Genomic DNA, 20,687 nt, shown 5'->3' with positions numbered 1-20,687 from the left:
TAAAGACGTTTGTAGGAAGTTCTTACCCCGAAACAGAAAGCTTATCATCAACACTTCTTTCTTCATTCTATATTAATCATAATAATATTTAATTCTCGCTACAAACCGAACAGAAAACGATCAAGACTCCCGCTACCGTGAGGACTACGAACATGGAAACGGCCGCAGGTGCCCTTCTCACACACACGATAAGACCGAACGGAACGGAACGGAACATACGAGCACACTCGGGAAATGGTGCCCTTTCCCGGGTCGGAGGAGGAAAAGTCTTCCAGCAAAGATGAAAGGAGTATCTTACTTTTAAGTTTATTGTAAGCAATAGGCCTGGCCGTCTTTTATGAATAAAAAAATAATAATAATATGTAAGGCATGTCGGTCATACAATGGTTTTTTCTTCTTGGCTTAAAGATCTCCCAGTTCATCTCCTAGCTGGCCATCAAATAGCTTACTAGAATTTCCGATACCACGATTGCCGATAGTGATTTATTAAATCTATTAACATCACACGGGAATTTAATGGAAGAATTTAATTTAACACCTTGTATGCGATAAATGCATCAACATCTCCAAACCCTTGTTTCTTCAACAATTATCTCAACATCATGCCTCTTTCTATTGACATACTCCCATCATTTTCTAAACATGTTTGAGAACACGATTAAGTCATATCACTCTCTCTTTCTCCTCAATTATTTTCACTGATCTCATCGCTCTTATCTTCCCGGATCGGCATGTTTATCGAAATTCCCACGAAACTGTAGCTACACAGTAGGTTTGGACATATCTTGCATAGCTCGCATAACATCACAATCCAGGTAAGAGACCTTGTATCGCAACAATCAGTCGAATCTAAATTGCAACTTCTTTACCACCTAAACAGCAACAATAGTGACGAGATTGTCTGCATGACGAAACATAAAGATCCATGCTGCAGCGGCACGTGCATTTTCCGCAGATTCCCGCCAAATTACTTCCCTGAGAAGAGTTGTGAGCGTAAAAGTAAAATGTTTCAAATTTCACTCCAAAAGCACACATCCATACAAGCTAATGATGGGTCCATCATCAATTATGGCTTCCCTTTTTTTGAAAGGGGGCGGGCGAAGGGAGGCTTTCTACCACTATTAAGATGCCATACATTGCTGTATGCGTGCCCTGCTGTCTTCGCAGTACTTTAGCTAACTTCCTGCAACAACATGTCGGTCTTACTCATGGCATGTTTATCTTACTGCCGTGTTACCACACGAAGAGCATGGTACGAATGTTATGCGATTAATCGTTGGGTGTGCCACGGTGGTACTCGGTTACATGAAAAAATGAACACGACGAGACAAATTGATATTGCTTTTTAAACGCATACTTTACTCAATAGAAGCCTACATACAATTCTGATAATTTAACACATGCATTTTTTTTTCTTGGTGTAGTAAATGCCATTGTGACCAAAGTAAATTACCCAAGAAAATAGTTACTTCATCACGTCCCAAAATTGTTCCTTTCCTGACGTATCAAAAACAAAAATCTCAAAACTTGCTTTTCAGTATCAGAATGATAGTAGCGATACGGCATGATGCGTTGATAAGACACTGTCTACTTAGTCACACCTTCCACGTTGCTGTTCGGTCAACTAACAGCCTTGACTGACGGGGGTGAAACAAACGTCCCAACAGCAACGACAACCCCATCTAACGAAGTCCGACGTTTCCGTGGTGTAAATGCTTTCGCCCTATTGTCCCTCCCAAGGCACACACACACACATTCGTGACGTGGTGCGCGAAGGGCTAATTTTTCAATCAACACACAAGACCATTACAGATACTCGGAGCGGAGAGGCGGGAAAACGGTTTTACCATTGTGAATGAGCAGAAGCAGAGAAAAAAGTGGATAATCTACACCTCGACAAGACCCGTGTGTGCCCTGGTCGTAATGATGTGACGACGGCACAGGAGGAAAAATGAGATAAATTATCTTGCGTGAAAGTAAAGCTAATTCACGGAAGTAATTTTTTGCGCTGCTGCTAAGCACCATCCGAGCACTCTCGAGTTGATTCAATTGAACAGTGTATACAAGCATTAGCATTTCCACAAACAAGAACGCACAAATCGTGTTAAGAGTGTGTCTTAAGCGCACAGCGATATACGCCTTTGGAGAGTTATTCAATTGAAATATACACTAAAACTGTACAAACAGCCCAAATTAACCTCCCAACACAAGTCACACCACATAAACCTAACCACACAATCGTTCGTATTGTGTCACGAATGTCTGGTATGCAACCAACTGACCCATAGCCAATCATTGCGCCCTTCTTGAAGGGATGTAAAGTGCCCGAGAGACCCTTCTTGCCTAATCGATCGATGTATCGTTTGGTGACAAAATGTGCCCTTAATTGGGGATATAATTGAGTGTGATTCAATTTCGGCATGTTTCGGCAACCGGGAGTGGTGATTTCTGGCATTGGATTGCTTACACAATATACGGCAAACATGGGATTTAGATAGTAGAGCAAGGAGGCATAAACATAAATTACGGCGAACAGTTTTGGTACACCTATTTCCAAGTATTGACAGCATAGGTCATAATTTTCAATTTAAACTTTGCTTGACGTATCGCAACTCTATGCTAAATGTTAAAAAAAAACCCAATTGGATGTACGTAAACACACCATTCGGCCAATCCTTCCCCTATGAAACACAATACTCCTAACACCATTCCGACAAAAGAAAAAGAACCACAAACAGGAAGAAAGTATTGAACAAACTATTCTGACCGGACAGCAGAAACGAGTATGCAAAAAAAAAACCCCATATACACACGGTTTACATGACAGTGAGACCAATTAGCAGTTATGGACAAAACCTTTCGTGACGCAACGAAAAAATAAAGCAACGTAGAAACTAGTTCGCCAACTTTTATTAACACAATGATGACAGTGTGTATGAGGAGGAAGAGCACGAGGGTATTAAAACACGTGTGGTATTGCATTCCACTGTACTGCGTCGTCGTTCGTACTATGTAAGGACTGTCGGAGTGGTGTTTAAAAATGCAAATAAAATGTGCATGTAGGGACCACCACGTGCTTCATCCAGCAGATAGCATTCCTTATATAGGGGGAATGAAATGGATAGAAAAATTACATCTATCGCAACTTCAGAGCTACATTGCAATCGCTATCAACGATTGAAAGTGTAAGCAGATGCATAGAAAACGAGCAAAGTATGTGGTAGGCGAATCATGTACGTCATCTACCATCAATTACAATTATTTAGTTTAATTTTTTATACTTGAACCAGATGGAACAAAAAATACTTTTCAAATAACGCCTAAAAGTATGCTATTTTATTTCCTCTTAAATATTTTCAGCCTCCATAATGGAGCAAATTTCCTAGCTTCCCAGGTTGCTGAAGAATTGATAACATAACTGGGGAGAATTGTTGTTATTTTACTACTTCTTCTTCGACTTGGCTTAACGAGCCATCTAGGTCACGCCGGCCATCTAACAGCCTACAAAGACTTTGCTGATACCACGTAGTTGGAGAGTACACTTTTTTTATTTGGAGAAGGACGGCCTGGCCCCGTATTGCTAGTTGGATAGTACATTGTTCAAAAAAAAATCTATAGAAAAATGATCAAAAGTTGGGCTTATTTAAAAGCCTTAATTAAAATAAGTTTCTACTTTGAATTGGAAGATAAATCGCAATGAAAAATCACGGTCACGAGAGGTTTTTTGAGGTGAGATGTTTCCTCAGGCTGTAGAATGACCGGCTGACCGCCAGTATCCTAGCGCGCAACTCCGTCTCTATGCTGTTTTCAGTGTTGACTTTTGACCCGAGATAGGTGAAGTTTTGGACGACTTCAAATTTAGCGATCACCTATCCGTACATCACCCCCAAGTAGTTCCGGATTTCTTAGTAGGGCTGCTGATGGTGCCTCCATGAATTTGGTCTTTGCCTCGTTAATCTGCAACACGAGGTTTTCTGCCGCCTGCTCCATCCTTTGGTAGGCCACTGCTACATGGAAGAGCCGCAAACCAATGATGTTTATACCATCAGCGCATGCCAGGATCTGGGTTGACTTATAGAATGATGATTCCCGAAGTCTCCACCTCCGAGTTACGGATGGCTCTCTCTAGCGCCAAGTTGAATAGGAGACAGGCGAGAACATCTTCCTGACGCAGGCCTTTGGTGGTAGCAAAGGACCCTGAGAGTTTTCGATCCACCTTCACCTGGCATGTGACGTTGGTCATGGTCATTCTAACAGCCTGATCAGTTTGGCCAGGATTGCAAAAGCCAGCTTTCAATTCCCTGTAATTCAATAACGCCTAAAAGTATGCTTATTTTTATTATATGATTTCCTTATTAAATTTTTAGCCTCCACAAGTGTCTAATTTTTTAATTTTCTTGGTTGCGGAAGAATTGGGAGCTAAAAATAGCCTTTTATCATAAACGCTTTTCAGCGCTTAAAACAAAAAAAAAAAAAAAGAATTGTTTTATTTTAGGTGTCAAGTACTTTGGTTCGTAAAACATTAAGGCCGCTACTAAAGCGAATTAGCCAATCGAACCTGTTAGTTTAATAACAGTTACGTAACGCTGCGTGTGGTTAACACTTGCCATATTACTATTCCCCAAAGGTGATCCATCCGTGTTAATGCCCTTAAACACGCTATTTATTGTACACTCGGGAATGGAGGAAGATAGCGCCCATTTTTCTAACCGGCCGCTACTACACCCTGTGTGTGTCCTTCGAGAATAGCCATTTGCATATTATACACCTTTAAGTCCGAATTCAAGGCCACAAGCACGCTAGCGAAAGCGAGGGAAACGAAATTGCTCAATAAATTCATTGAAAAATTATGAATCCTTCACCTCGTTATAATCGGATCGCCGAGTTCTAGTCCGCGACACAATGTATCTCCCCTTTTTTTTTACCATGTTACGCATCAACATTGTACCATAATCAGGCCACTGTGCCAAAGACGCATCGGACCGCGAAAGACGCGTGCTGATTGTATGCTGATTAGCTTTGGTGGCCAACCATGGGCTCTTGTGCGTACGCATAAAAAAGCGTGAAGGCGTTACGAGTGAAAGAGAGACCGATCGACCGACCAACGAGATCGTGCCTTTTGATTGAGGAAGAGTGAGAGTGTGAAGAGCAATTGAATTTATGGTTCGCACTTTGCTATTTCTGAGCTGGAAAGAGCTGGACACGGGTCGGTTTAAATAATTCACTGACGCTTGTTTTGTTGTTCGCCGTTAATTTGTTGCGCATGTGCTGCCTACGAGAGGAATCTGGACGAATCTGGTGGGTTGTTGACTTTTGCAACCAAAACACGAACCGTCAGTTGTAATTTCGTCCAAGCCACAGAGCATTCTTTATAAAAAAAAAATTAGTACCAAAATTTGCTTTAATACTCCTCACTGAGTTAGGAAAGATAACAAAATTATTGAAGAACATAAGACTCTAAATCCAATAAAAACTAATAAGATATACAGCATACATCTATAAAGTCGATGAAGCCATCAAATACACTTAATATCCGTCAAACAATCTGTTCCATGTGGTTAAAGCTACTGCTGATACGTGTGCCTCTCCCATCGATCACAAAAAAGCCTACCCACGCAAAAGAATAAAACCCCATAATTAACAATCGATTAAAGCTAATGAACCACGTCAAAGATCATGCTTTCACAAGCCACAAAAGAAGAGAAAAACACATGTCTACCAACAAAAAGTAAACCCAAATCGCATGGGAAAGGCATCAGGTTAGATAATCCCGAATAAACGTTAAGAAAGATGTAGTACAAAAGCCAAATGTATTCCACTCGATAAAACACCACAGCACAGTGGCGACGCATATCCACTGCACGCACGCACGCTTTGCTCTAATTTCTTCAATCAATCTTCGATCTCGCTTATGCGTTTCAGAGTGTTCATCTCGTCCCCTTGAGAAATCAACTAAGAAGTGCAGCACCATCTCTACCACCGCCAGCATGAGTTTGTGCCTGAACATTCTGTGGCTGTGGAAAAGCGAAGTGATATCAGCGGTCCTATTCATCAGTGGGATCAGCAGATAGCGTACGAATCGCAGGGAGGACGTCTGCGCGTATACTATTAAGCATTGGATGTTACTTTCCCATGCTCATCCGTCTCGAGAGTGATAAGTGAAAGTTCAACGATCCTATAATATTCTACTACTATTCGTGCTCCCCAACAACAGTCTCGATAGGAAGGTTTTTTTTTTGTTTATTCAATCTACCACTCTACAATAAAATGGTGAAGAAGAATAGCCTCGCTCACTCTCGGCAAGGAAGCGCGTTTGAACTACGGCGAAGAAATGTGATAAGGTCTAGACGTAACATTCGACGAACCCTAGCACTAAAGATACACAAGGAACTAGGCTCCCTGAACAACCCTCGTGCTAGACAAAGCCGCCTAAGGGGACACTGTTCGGGGGGGGGGGGGGGGGGGGGGGTGCATGGACAAACTGCAGCCGTCATAATCAGCAGTCGACAAGTACAGGAATGACGCTGGAAACCGGCTACAAAAGAATAGCCCAATAGAGTTGCATCCTTGATGGAAAAGACGGCCACGTCAAGTCGCGCGACATGATGCTGGAAAACCACTAGAGACCACTTTTCCAAATTTTCAATTTATTTCTCTTGTTTCGCTGACCACATACAATGGTGCGGTGGTGATTTGGGAAAGGGAATATGGGCAAACTTCCAGCAGGCAAGTAGTAAGCCAAGTTTTCAATATAGAGTCGTTCCCGCAATATCGTATGATGAGACGTAAATCAAGAGTTGTTTTCAAGTTTCAAAAATCAACGATCTAGCAGAGAAAAATGGGAATTTGATGCTGATCTATACAAAAACTGCACCCTATTCTCAAAATTGCTTCCATTTTCTACGATGTTGTTATAAAAACGAACACACATTCAGCGCTGTAAACATCAGGGAAGATGCGCAAACAAATCTGCTGAACAATCATTTCCCCCATGAGTCACCGTAACAATTCTCACACATTTATGAGAGATGTTACTTCGCAACACTGAACCTTGCAATTGCTGCTTTAAAACAAAAAAGCTGCAACACCATCCTCCAATTGCCATATCAAATCAAACTTAATCGGTTCCTGTTGTCGCCACCCAGACGTCATCTCCATTAAAGGTCGTCACCTTGGGCGCCTTCCTCCTTGATACGGATCATTTCCAGACCGATCCGGATTGCACGTCATCGAGCAGGCAAAATCATCAGACGTTCGCTACTCCGTCAGACAAACCTCAATGTACATCACCTCACGTCGGCAATGGAAGAGAGCAAACCGTACCCGGACGTACCCCGCGACCCGATTGGCGACGGTTAGGGTAATGGAGTGAAAGACGAAAAATGGCTGTTCCCCTTCACCGTTCAATCATAATTGTGGACTATGGCGCTGGCCGGTAAATACTACTCAGCTGTGGTACCCATCCATCGAACGGACAGCAAGAGATGAGCAAACCCGGCTACCGTACACACTCTTCTTCCGGCTGACCACCACTAGAGCACAAGTACCAGCGTGCTGGCGTTCGTTGAAAGGTACTTTCTTGCCGCTTTCTTCTACCGGACAACCCAATGGGAAACAAATAACGCTAATAAAACGATTACACACGTTCTTTTGCTGTGCCGTCCTCTCGCGCCCAACGGTGGGCGGCTGCAGTTAGAGACGATATGCTCGTGCCGTACTGGTGTTGTGTTCCGGTTCCGGTCGAGATGATGCTCACACAATCTTTTTATGGAAAATGTAATCATACACTCCGAATGCTTTCACATAGGAGGGGATGTATGTTACTGTTTGTAGATTAAGTTGTTCGCATAACTTGCCCTAAAACAATGTGCTTTGTTTGTGTAATATAACACATCCAACTAACGTTCCAACGGGATGGTGCTAAAAATCATAAAATTCATCATATTAAATCTTCCAACACCTCTTCTGCTTGAAGAACGTTTTACTTCCTTCATCACACTATCGCTCACATACCCGTCCGCCATTAACCACCACGAGGAAAAAACTTTAAAAATGGATCTACAGCAATTGGAATGCACCGTAGCATTCGGCGAGGGATAGCAATTAAACATGTGAGCGCGAACGATGCAATGCTTGCACCCTAAAGTAAGTGGAAGTGCAGGCAACAAACACTCTACCGGATTATTCATTTCACTTGCCGGATGGGTGGAACGAGTACCTCTTGCAACCGGCTCATAAACGCTCCAATGGATATGAGGACTGCCGGTTGTTGAAAACCGATCTTCGGGTGTGTCTGTGTGTGTGTGTGTCTGGAGCTAGAGAGCATTGGTCAGATATGATATGCACATTTCTGAACTTGCACACCGGAATCATCAGCCGTCTGTCGCAGTATGTGAGAAGTTTGAACTATATTTTATGGAGCTACCGCATACGGCACAAGCTTTGGCAAGCAAGCACCACACGTTTTTCCGGTCGCACCTTACGCGAAACGTGCTATGGACGTGCTTTGGTGATGCCACGCCCGCGCATACACTACATGTTAGCAGTTCTTGACGCAATTGTTGTTCATCTCAAGGCATGTGGTCCGTTGTTTGCATGGAATCGGTAGCTAATTAAGAAAGTTGTCAACAGTAAGACCGCAAAAGGAAGACTTCGCAGTAAAGCTAAGCGTAAAGGTTACTTCTACAGAACGTAAATATAAAATGTAGAGCAAGTAGTTTCTGTATAATCCAACAGAACGTAAATTCGCGTCTGCTGACTGTTGTCATGTTGAAAAATTCCTCAATTATTTTGAAGTGTAATCGTCATTTTAGTTTGTTCGTTCTTCCGATTACGAATGAGAAAATTCAATCCCCAGATGGGTCCAGTTCGGCATTGATCCTTCGAATTTTCCATCACTACTTCAATAGTATTTTTTGGAGATACAGTTTATGTGGCACGGACATCATTATAATGGTGATGATGATTCCTACCTATTACCGTAACCCAGCTATGAGAAGGATGACATTAGCATAAAAGTAAAAGTAAATAAAAGCAACAAACAAGTGGATCCATCGATCAGGATTCTGAAAGGTCCACCGAGTTAAGCTTCTAAGATGACCAACGAGATTCCACCGAGAAAAACCGGTCCAATTCCATGTCACAGATATTCTTAGGTACCAGCTCCACTAGTACCAATGAGTAGTTTGAGGCAGTTTTCAGAGCAGCGAATCACTCGATTATCTTGCATCAAACATCGCACATCATGCATTGCAACACTATTAGAAAACACCACATGCTAGCCATGTAGATGCAAAAGCCTTGTTTAACATCCAATTTCCTTATTTTCCCTTTTTTTAGTACAACTCACAGCGGCCATTTAATTCTTCCTTTTCTTGGTTTAACTTTAGGCCTCTTAGGTCCCACTGGGCCTCAAATTTTTACTTACTAGATTTTTTGATAATACGGAATTGGACTAAATACGGATTATGACTAAATTGATTATTGTCTATATGGCTCTGAGTAGTCGAAAGACTGTATGGACTCCATGTTTTAAGAAACAATGCTAAGCCGTAGTGGCCAAGTCTTGTTAATATATAACCATAAAAGTAAAAAAACTGTCTGACAAATAACCGTCGAATCTTCTCAAGCTTACAACTCCCCTACCACGGTTATTACGGTTTCTCTTTCAATGCAATGAGAATTTTGCAACCCCCCAAAACTCTCGAGTGGATCCACTCGGGCGATGTTGTAATTCAGTAGCATCATCATCATCTTCATACACTCTCGAGAATGCATCCGATACAAACAATTTGAAGCTGAAGCGATATGAAGATAGAGAGAGAGAAGGATCACTACCGAAGGCCAGTCTTACCTGTTTGTACGATGATGCGTCTGTTGTTGTTGTTGCTGCTGCTGCTGCTGCTGCTGTGTGGCTTGTGATGGCAGCGTTTGAGATGTAGGCGTCTGGGGGGACAGTATGCCACCGCCCGGACCCGGTATGGAGTTGGGTGGTTGCTGTGGAGGACCGACACCCGGCGGTTGACTAGTCATCTGCTGCTGCTGCTGCATGATGGCCGCATCTTCACGGGTCATCGTACGATAGCCCATGTCCTCCTCGTATGCCGCAGCCATCTGGCTCGGGTTTGGATTGGTCGTTTGCATGGTCGCCGAGGGTGGAACCCGTCCACTCAAAACCTGGGAAACAAAGAAGGATTGATCCAAAATTAATACGTGCAATACATGGCGAGTTTTTTCGGCGAATGGAAACAACAAATCCATTCGAAACTACTTACATCGAGGGCGTGCATCATGGCACGGGCAAACGCTTCCGCATCCATCGGGCTAGAAAAGTTTAAACCGTACACGAACTTGGAATCGCGCCACTGGTGGAACGTTGCGGTGGCCTGATTATACTTGAGGCCCTTGATGATCGAGCAGTTAATGACGACCTCATGATCCTGCAGCTTCCGGCCAACGACGCGGAACGTGTTGTTTTGCTGATGGTGGAAGATTTGCACCTTGCTCAGACCGGACGAACTGCCGGACGGTATCCACTTCCGCTGCACATCGTCGTACACCATGACCGAGGCCCGGGCACCAATAATACTTTGTTCACTGTTGAATGAAATAAAAGCACTTTAGATATACGAGTCTATGTTTCCTTATCGATAACATAAATTATAATTTAACACGATGGAAATAAAAACCTTTTAAATTATTTACCCAGCTCGACTCGCATAAAATAATAAGCAATAAGAAAAGGAACAAATATTGTTCCGATACCATTTTCCCAAAGCCGTAGTTATGTCTCGCGCAGCAGTATACAAGGTGCGCTTTAATTTTTACAACCAATTCAATTTTCGGTGGACACAACCGGAGGACCCTACCACCCAAGACCATATAGCGCGCAACCACCCTCCTATGTTTCATCCATCACTTTGCTAAATTCCTTCCACAACCAATCGATTTCCTCCTCCTTCGCTTTCTGCACTCGTTTAGCGGTAATTGCATTTTATTGTCAAGGCCAACAACTGTTAGGCGACAGCGCTGGACGTGAAACGTGAAAATTTTGTGCTCTGAGGGTGAAAATTGGTACATTTGCCCTGTGTTCGTTTGGGGTGCCCTACAGCTTTTTTTTTGTAATTTTTGCAAAGGGTGACACCAAAGCACCGGCTTAGTCAGCAAACAGTCAAGAGCTCTCGGAATGAAACGTTTAAGTAAAAGTAGGGAACGGATAGGAAAAATTGGTGGAAAAAATACAATCCGTTGGGATTGGTAACACACAACGGGTGGTTTTTTTCTGGGTATGATTCATACAAAAGGATATAATTCCCAGAATGTAACAACTAATAACTTAACATACAATCTAACATTTAGCTTAACTTCTAAAGCTTTATTTGACTTTCAACTCTGACAGGGTTGGTATATGTTTGCTTATAGTATGGAATCTGGACTTTGTGGACTGAAACCCTTAGGTCGCGAGGATAATTATATTTAAGAAAAAACATTTGATATTTCTCCAGAAGCTTTGGAATCGAGTTGTGTTTTGTAAGATCTTTCGTATTTAGTTTTCTATTCTTTAAGAACAGGCGATTGATACGATCTTTATAGATCTCCTAAAAATCTTTTTGTCATTTGTAAAGCTAATATAATATTATTGTTATGATATGTAAGATAAACAATTGAAATTTCTCTAGAAGTTTAAAAATCAACTCAATATTATTTGAAGAATTTTTTCTATTTAGTTTACTAATCTTTAAGGACGGCTTATTGATACGATCTCTGAAGGTCTCTAAAAAATCTTTTGAAATTTTTAAAGCTTATATTTCCTAATCAGATAAAGGGTATATGAATCCGTACAAAATATCAAAATAAAGATATTTTAGTTATATTTTACCCAGGTACATTTTGAATATTTAAACAACAACAAAAAAATCTAGAGAACATTAGATATCTGATTATTGTGGCGCAGCAGTCAATGTTCCAGTTACGAACAATTGTTCCGTGATCGTATTTGCTATCTATGACCTTCTTAAACCATTTTTAAACACTATCGTTCATGAATTCGTAGTAAATATTAACTCTCAAAAATCAATCACGATGAACAAATATTTCATGAAATCTGTGAAGCTATTTTAATCAAAAGAAATTTGGCCACAGAAAAAAAAATTAGATAATTGCCTATCTGAATAGTGAACTTAATTACATAGGTTTTGTATAATTTAATGTAATCTAACGTAAAACAAAACAAAAACCCATAAATCTAATGCGTCAAGTACGCACCCCTAGCAACAGTTTAAAAAGCCTCTAATAATAGTATAACAATTAGAGGCATAAGTGTATGGAAAATCTGGCATATTCTTGATTTAGTTGTTCTATTGGATTATTTGGATCGGTTTGTTGATTAAATAAATATTGAATACATACAGTGATCACCAATAATATAAGACTAATTCTATGTTCGCTTTTCAAAAAACTTATTTTGATACTTCTGCTAGGTATGGCAAATGAACTAGCAATAGCATCTTTATTTTTTATCCAAAAGTTCATCAATAATTGTGTAATAATAAAAAATCAGAAGCATTTTTTTTTATTTCAATTTAAAAGTCCTACTTTTTTATTAGCGTTCCTAACCGATCCAAGAGTTGAAAAATGTTAAGAAGCAATGCCTAAAACTATAGTTTTTTTTTATTTTAACATTAATAAATAGTCTTTGTTATGGCCGTGTGTGGTTAAGTCATATTTACATCCGAATCGAATAAAGAGACTCATAAACGATTTCATGATTCCTTTAATGTCAGAAAAGTGTTTCCAAAATGCTAAACAAAATTTTACAAAAAAAAAGCTTATCAGATTTATAGAAAATCTGCTTCAAAAACTCATTTTTATCCAATGTGCAATAGAGCTAGCAGTCTTATTTTATTGACCATCACTGTATGTATCTGAAGGTTCTTCATTTTTAGGGACTACAGGAACTCCCGAGGTACAGTGAGACGGTCTGAACGGGATTGTAACCCTGTCCTGCAGTGTGAAGACCTGTGCAGCAACCGTTTCTACCACTATACCACTATAAAAGAGTTATTATTTTTGTTTTTTTTTCCATTTTTCAACTAATTCTGCGTTGAGCAATACAAACTAAACGAACATATTAAGTTTAATAAAATATATTTTTATTTAAATGTCCTTTGGATACGACATTCAGTCTGTTGATTTTCGAAGAAAGCGAGAAAAAATTGACCTAATGACAGCTAATGAACAATTCAAATAATATGCTTACTCGAGATTTTATTTTGATAATGGGTTTGGGTGTCGTAAAGGCTTTCTTTTACACTTATGTTCTACGATTTATTTTTTACATTCGAATTGCTATAGTTGTTTAGAGATAGAGAGATATATGAATTAAAAAACCTATAAATTTTGAGGAAATTTTATTGGTGTTTTCAAAATCATTTAAAGTAATATTTTATTGTCAAACAAAGAATGTTAGAAATAATGCATTTTTTTCCATGTTTTTAGTTCAAAGTTGGACAAGCGTCAGAACGACGGTTCGCGTAAACCTAACGTTAAAAAAAGCTATTAATCCGTGCCGATAATTAGGGGGATTTTCTCAAAAAAAAAAAAAAATGCAAATAATTACACCAGGTCAAAATCATCATAAAACACCAACCCGAAAAACGCTACTAAAACCGGCTTAAAATGCTACATTGTAACACGTAATTGCATCTTGTTGCCCTTATAGAATCATTTCGAGCTTAGGTGAAAGAATTATTTCAAAACCATGAATAATGCAACTCCGAGCACCGTAAATTATGACTGAATCCCGCAAATCATTCCAATGTAAAGCGAGATAAGCTGCAATGCAGCTGCCCTTTTTGCATCGAACTGGCATGGGCGGGAAGCATCACCAAGAAGGAGTGGGTTACACCAATCATAAAGGAGCCATACAGAAAGCAGCTCCCTGGTGCAGCCACCGAAGCTGCAATCGTAACAGGTCAGAGTGTTAAAGCCACGCCACCACTAATTGGGATGCCCTAGTTCCTTTCCCATTTTTTTTTTTTTTGGTTGTATTCTTTTCACGATACTGTAACCGAGTTTGAAACGCAAAAACTCGGAGAAGAGTCCCATTTAAATTGTGCAGAAAATTAATGTACACCTCGGCAGGAAAATAGCAACTGTGGGAGATGAAAATGATCACGAAAAAAACTTACCTCATCTTGCGCTGTGTGTTTTGAAAATGTGCGTTTCTTGTTGGGCTGGTCCACCGAGGGGGACACAACGATGCAGTTGTATTCAAAAAGTCACTTCTTTTGCACGGTTTGTTTGCTTGCAGAAAAAGGAAGAATCGCTCGAGATTCGTACACACAACAGCTGACGCGTTAGGCTGCTTTCTTGTAGAGCAGTAGGCTGTAGAGCACACGTCCAGCTTCCGGTAAGGAGATATGTTCCTTCCTATCTTAGGTGCAAAATCTATGCTTGTGTGAGTATGTGTGTACGATGCAACCGACCAAGTGTTACCGGCGCAATTGTATGCTTTCTGCTGTTCTGCTGCGCTGCTGCTGCTGATTTGCTGTTTACTGCCTCGTGTAGTGGTGTGTGCGTGTAGAAGTAGAAGAGGTCCTTTATAGCAACCCGTAACCCTGCTTACATACACACACCGAACAACAAAGGAGGACAGTTCCTCCACTTGGAGCTGTAAGAACAATTCACTTTCTTATTCCCTTACACTTGTTTTGCTTTTTTTCACTGATACACACTAAAACTGCACCCACTTTTGCTTCTCTACTCTGTCGGATCGACACACTACACACACACACACACGCGCGCGTAATGTGCACTTTCTTCACGTTATTTATCTATTTCTACTGCTGTTGTTGAAGAAAAAAGCAAAATAATGGAATAATCTTACACACACACTCCGCTCAATTTAATGCGCTAATCCATGGCACAACACCATGACTCATAATCGTTAAAAAGATCACCATAAAAGCAAATTGGAGCTTAGTTTCTTTTACACACAACGCACCAAAAAACCCCAGGATATTCTTTCCACACAAACATACGGATCCTCGCACGACTTTAACACACCGAACGCACACTACATACACACACACAGCCCTTCGAAGTTTCACACAGCGCACGCACACCCACACGGTGTATCCTTTATAACGGTGCACGTGATTTGCTCTATCCTTAAAGGGCGTGCACGCACACTAACACACGCTTACTTCGAAATGTGGCACACACTATTCGCGCGCACAACCACCACACAACACTGGAAGCAACAACACAAACAAAAAACACACACACATCCGAATGGCAGGGACACGACCAGCACCAGCCCAGTACGCCCTCTTTTCTTGTTGAACCGGAAACAAAACGACTGTTGGCAGAACCTTTTGCGGGAAATCAATGTTTTAAAGGCTGGGCGGGGGAGGGGGTGGTTTTCTCTTTGTGGATTGTAACGAGAATTGTGGAAATCATAACAACTAAACTGAAGGTTTCATTACTTAAGATATATTTACACAACTCAACCTGATATTTTTATCCTTTTGCACGCTCTTCTCACTGTCTATCTTTCGCATTGCCTTGTACGATTGTTCACTTCTCACACACTCGCTTGGTCACAGTTAAAATGCGTAAATTTCTTTTTCCAGCTTAATTTAAACCCTTTCCCGAAGCGTTCTATCTGCCCCAAGCGTTTCATCGCAGATTTTCCTCTGAGTATTATACAACACATTGTGCATTTTTTTTCTGTGATTCGCAAACAGTTCCTCTCGCAATCATTCTCGCGCCGCACCCAAATATTTAACCCTTTTTTGTTTTCACATCAGAGTAGCTGCCTAGCGCTTCAAGGATGGGAAGCACACACAGTCGAGTGTGTCAGCTGATTGTGAGAATCTGGGATCAGGAAGAACTACCGGGAGGCGTAGAAGCTGGGCATCATTTTCAGTCCTCAATGCTACCTCGAAGATCCTGTTCCAAATTCTTTTCTTCACATTTGCCAGCCCTCTTGCTATAAATATCATCGGCAGCTATCAAGAGCTGGATTTGTTGGTGGCAAATCCACCGTCGATCAAATTTTCACTCCTGGACAGATCTTCCAGAAGTGCCAAGAAGTGTCAGATCCCCCTAAGCACCACCCTGGTTCGTTGATTTCAAGGCAGCCGTCGATCGGAACGAGCTGTGGAACATAATGCAGAGGAAACACTTTCCTAGGAAGTTGATCCGGCTGTTGTCAGAATCATTCGAATGCCCCCATGTCTTCCCTTCTTGCCCCCCCCCCCCCCCCCCCCTTGAGGATGACAGTATTCGTTGACGGCGGATGAGTTGAGGATATCCTCAATGGTGTTGGAGGAGTTCTGCTATCTTGAGACAATCGTAACTTCGGATAACGACGTCAGCAGCGTAATCCGGATACGCATTGTGCAGGAGAATCGTGCTTTCTGAGATCTTTACCGTCTGCTGAGATCCAGAGGACTCCGAGGACCGTACAAAATGTGAGATATATCGCGAGTCTTGGACCATCCGAGTGGAAGATGCAAACGCTCTTGGCATGTTTGAACGACGCATCCTCCGGACCATCCTTGGACTCGTGCCCCCACCAAGAAGCTACTCGTCAGCGACCCCTAGTTTCGCCAGAAGGCGTCGGGGAGCATAGCGAATTTGCTGGTTAGATCAGGTGCAGCGGGACCTGTCGGTGATCGGGCACCTACATGGATGGATGGGATCGACTATCCTGGAGAATTATTGTGGACTGGGCCATATCACGACGCGGTGCTCTATAATGAGCAGGCCAACGCGAGAGAGAAAGAGGAAGAGAGAACTATTGATGTTTGTCGGAACGTCAATTTGATGATTTTTTCCATGACATACTTAGGCAGGTTTTTTTAAGGAAATAATTTTCAAACAACCAATGAAGTGAAAATTGAAGACTACACGCGTTGCTCAAGGTACAACCTTTTTTTTTCTCCCCCACACAGGAAGCAAGAGACCGTTCCCTAGTTGTCTGGCTGGCTGACACTCCCGCATAGATTAATGATGCACACGCACCAGAAGACGGGTTAAAAACATACAAACGCATATAATGCACACACACATGCGTATCGATTGTTGCCCACAGAAAGGGAGAATTCACTGTTTTTCATTCGCAAATGCATACAAATGTGAAGGAAACTCTAATTACTTTCAGTGTTGCTGCTCTAATTTTTTGCCCATCGCAAAGAAAACACCCATTTGGGTATTGTTTTGTACACTCTGAACCCGGTAAATGCGACAAGCTCTAATTGTGGAACAAACATCATCACGACCAGTGGCGACGGCGCAGGAGGCCATGACTACCTTTTTTCTCCAGTGGCAGTGATTTTCGGTTTTCTGTCCTTTTTCCACCTAGAACGGAATCGAGCAGGGGGCCATAGCCAGCTAAATCGGTTTCATCTGGATAACTACGCTATTCTAATGCACGTCCTATGCCAGATCAGTATTATTCTACAAGAAGCTTTTCCAATCTTTGTGCCCTGGTTTCGCTGCCCTTGCCATGGTTTCGCTAGTCAATACTGTTCTGATTTTTCATCCATCATGCCTCCCTTAGCAACGTGACCAGTTCAGGTTCTATTCTGCACAAAAAGGAGTTTAACCTTACAGCGACTTGGCCGAGGAAACCGGTCTTCGAGTCTGTTGCGTTGATTTTCACGGGAAATTCCCTTTGTTTTCTGGCAGTCAGTACAGAGACAGCGACCGAAACTGCTGTGCCCTGGTGAAGGTGTGTGCGTGTATTGTAGCTCTCTGTGCTTATTTGTTCTCTTTCTGCAACTGTCTAGGAAAGGGCTGGGACCTCTGGCGGTTTGTTCTACCTTTTATTGCCACCGTTTTTTTTTTTTGCTGCATACTGCACGTCGTAAAAGGGATGAATGATGGCGTTTGCTTGTCTGTTGCGATTTTAATTGCAACGAAACTTTTTTACCAGCACCATACACACACACACATTAACGAAACATTGGACCGGTACTACATCTCTTGAACGCTTCTGCTGCTGGGCACAGTTTCAAGGAAAACTTCTTTCTCCCAGCCAACCAACCATCTGCGCACGCCACACAACTCTCAAACACACCCCACACAACCAGGTTCGAGGCAGACCACTACTACAAGATGAATTTTCGACACTAGAGGAGCAGCTTTGGGGCGGCAATCTCCTACACCACCAAGGAGTTCCCTGCCACAGAAAAGCAAGCAATTGTCCCCACTCCATCCACGTTCTTCACTTCGATTTCGCACTTTTTACTGCTCGGCTCGGGAAGTTTGATATTCTGTCCTACAATTCCACCTTTTCGGTCCGTCCACAGTCTGCGCTATTCTTAACTTTGCAGATTTTTCCAACTTCACTAACAATGGGCGACAATCCGCATACACACTCACACACACACGCACACAGAAAGCAAACGCTGGATTCGCCCGGTTTGCAAGCCTTCTGTCTCCATAAAGAACATAGTAGGCTTGTGTATGTGTGTATTTGTTCCTGTATCTGCAGTAGGCAGAATTGTGAACAATGTTTTCACCAGTATTTTTTGCCGAATGCAGCACGAAACTAGATAACACACCTTTTTCTTCGCACTGGCCTTGCTACACGAACGCGACACACAAGTTCCGAAACCTACCGCAAACGACTTCACTCACGAAAAACATGGGAGCAGCGAATCGGTCGTGTTCCCTAGGCGCATCATGGCGTTTCTGAACTGGTGCATGCGTGCGGATGTGTGTGTTGTGCTCTTGTTTTGACTGTTTATTTTTCATCGCTGTCAGTGCGTTTACATGCTGCGCTTGAATGCTGAACCATTATTGTTTCCGTGGTGTGTTTGCATGAGGCGAGATTTGTTCGCTTTTGTGAGAAATACAGTGCACGAACATGGATACGAAATCGCAATCAACGTCCAAAGTGTTTGTAAGGTGAGAAGCCTTTTAAGACGTGAAATACGTTCCGATTTTCATTTGCAAATATCCAACTGCTTAATTGACTACATAGTGGAAGTTCTGTCGAGGAGAAGCAGCGTGTTTTGTGATTTTCGTGCTCTGATGCAGGAAATGTGTTGCATTGTTTTACTACTTGTAGTAGTTTTTCACACATTTAGGCAGGTCCCAAATCCATTCCGAACCACCATCTCGTCCGCTGATTTCAAAACAACGTATAAAAAAGAAGGTAAGTTGAGGAAAATCATAGCAGTTCACAGATTGATGTTATCGAATGTTTTTAGGGCCTTTTCTCTGCGTTTTGAAGGAATATGGGGGATTTTGAATGTACTTTGCTGGACTGTTGTATGCAAACACTGCATGGTTTTATAGAGTTGATCTGCAGTTGATCCTCCACTGGCAATATGTACAGTTGGAAGCTAAGAGGTTTGGCTTCGAGCTAGCGAGTAAACCATTGGGTCATGGTAGAAGAGTGGTTATATCTATAGTTTATCTCAACAGGTCTAGCTATGTCCATATATCCGTAATCTTGGTTGCCGGTAATATGTAGCGTAATCGAGCACAGATCGTTTGACGGTGTATATCGGCTGTTCGGCAAGGTACGGCCAGTGCCAGTTCTAACGATTAGCGCAAATTCACCTGAGGTCTGCTCGTTCAATAAGGTAGTGGATAGCCAACTTACATTCCAGCTTCGAGTTTTCATCAAGCTTAATCCAACAAGTCATCGACTCTGGAGCATGTCAGAATCTGCTGATGTCATGTTTTGTTAATTTACAGACCGATGTTTCCTGTTAGAATCCCTCCGTTGCTGCAGCAAATAGGAACTTTCTTAAGGACCAGATCTGTCCTTTTCGCGCGAAAAATATCGCTGAGGCCAGTATCACAGGACTAATCATCTATCAATTCGTAGTCGAAAGGTTAATTGAACGGAAATGCATGGGAATAGAACATACTCATTTCCCGGAGACACTTGATTTGCCTTTTGGCGTGTCGATTATCTCTGGACGTGTCCGTTGTCTCTGGAGAATTGTCTGACGAAATCTAGATAGTATGCCGCCTTGTCGCACACCTACTGAAATGGAAATTTCTATTTTCATTCTAAATTTTTATCGGTGTGATGAATGGCTGTGAGTTTTAGTACTTGGAAGATACTCGTTGAAAATCTTGTTGTACTAGGGTGTACTGGTTATATAGCATGTATGTCTTCTTGGTTTATGGTGACTTACTTGTTCACATTAGATTGAAATGGCTTACTTGTCTTATATTTGCTCTTATAGATTGGATAACATTGAGGCGGCCCGGTGGTTTAGGCGACAGCGGCACCGGTTTTCAAACAGCAGGACCGGAGTTCAAATCCCATCCGGAACCGTCCTCCAGTAGTGAGGACTGACTAACCAATTACGTGGTATCGGCAGTCTAGTAAGCCATTCCGATGAACGACATGACTTTAGAGGTCCTTAAGCCAAGAAGAAGAAGAAGAAGAAGAAGATTGGATAGTCAGTCCTCACTATCCTCACGATCTTGTTCTAATGCAGTAATCTTATATATTCAATTTACTGTCGAATAGTCTGTCCATATAGCCTTGTTTGGTCGACGCAACCAGAAATCTATGACCGTGCGGACGCCCTTAAAAAAATTTATGCGCCAGATTTTTTCTGTTCACTGCACAAGAATGAGATGATTGTACAGCTCATAGAGATCACCATTGTAGCGGCTCTTCCATGGTCTTTTGCCACATATGATGT

The 20,687-nt window shown here is 41.9% G+C and overlaps 2 protein-coding genes across 3 annotated transcripts in view; one reads left to right on the top strand and one right to left on the bottom strand.

Annotated features, from left to right (window-relative positions):
* LOC126567420 (protein enabled) overlaps positions 1 to 14,194 on the bottom strand; it is a 31,316-nt gene extending 17,122 nt beyond the window's left edge. The window contains exons 1-3 of the mRNA XM_050223644.1: positions 14,190 to 14,194; positions 10,275 to 10,596; positions 9,854 to 10,176 (exon numbers count right to left, since the gene is read on the bottom strand). Coding sequence (XP_050079601.1) covers positions 9,854 to 10,176; positions 10,275 to 10,596; positions 14,190 to 14,194 — 650 coding nt within the window. The remainder of the gene's footprint in view (positions 1 to 9,853; positions 10,177 to 10,274; positions 10,597 to 14,189) is intronic.
* The window catches only part of LOC126556046 (digestive cysteine proteinase 1), a 283,799-nt gene that overhangs the window by 209,535 nt on the left and 53,577 nt on the right, over positions 1 to 20,687 (top strand). The window lies entirely within an intron of this gene.

The sequence above is a fragment of the Anopheles maculipalpis genome, chromosome 2RL (assembly GCF_943734695.1).
Source record: "Anopheles maculipalpis chromosome 2RL, idAnoMacuDA_375_x, whole genome shotgun sequence".
In the NCBI taxonomy this organism is placed as follows: Eukaryota; Metazoa; Arthropoda; class Insecta; order Diptera; family Culicidae; genus Anopheles; species Anopheles maculipalpis.
Note: the sequence above shows the minus strand (reverse complement) of the source record. Positions and strands in the feature narration are given on the sequence as shown.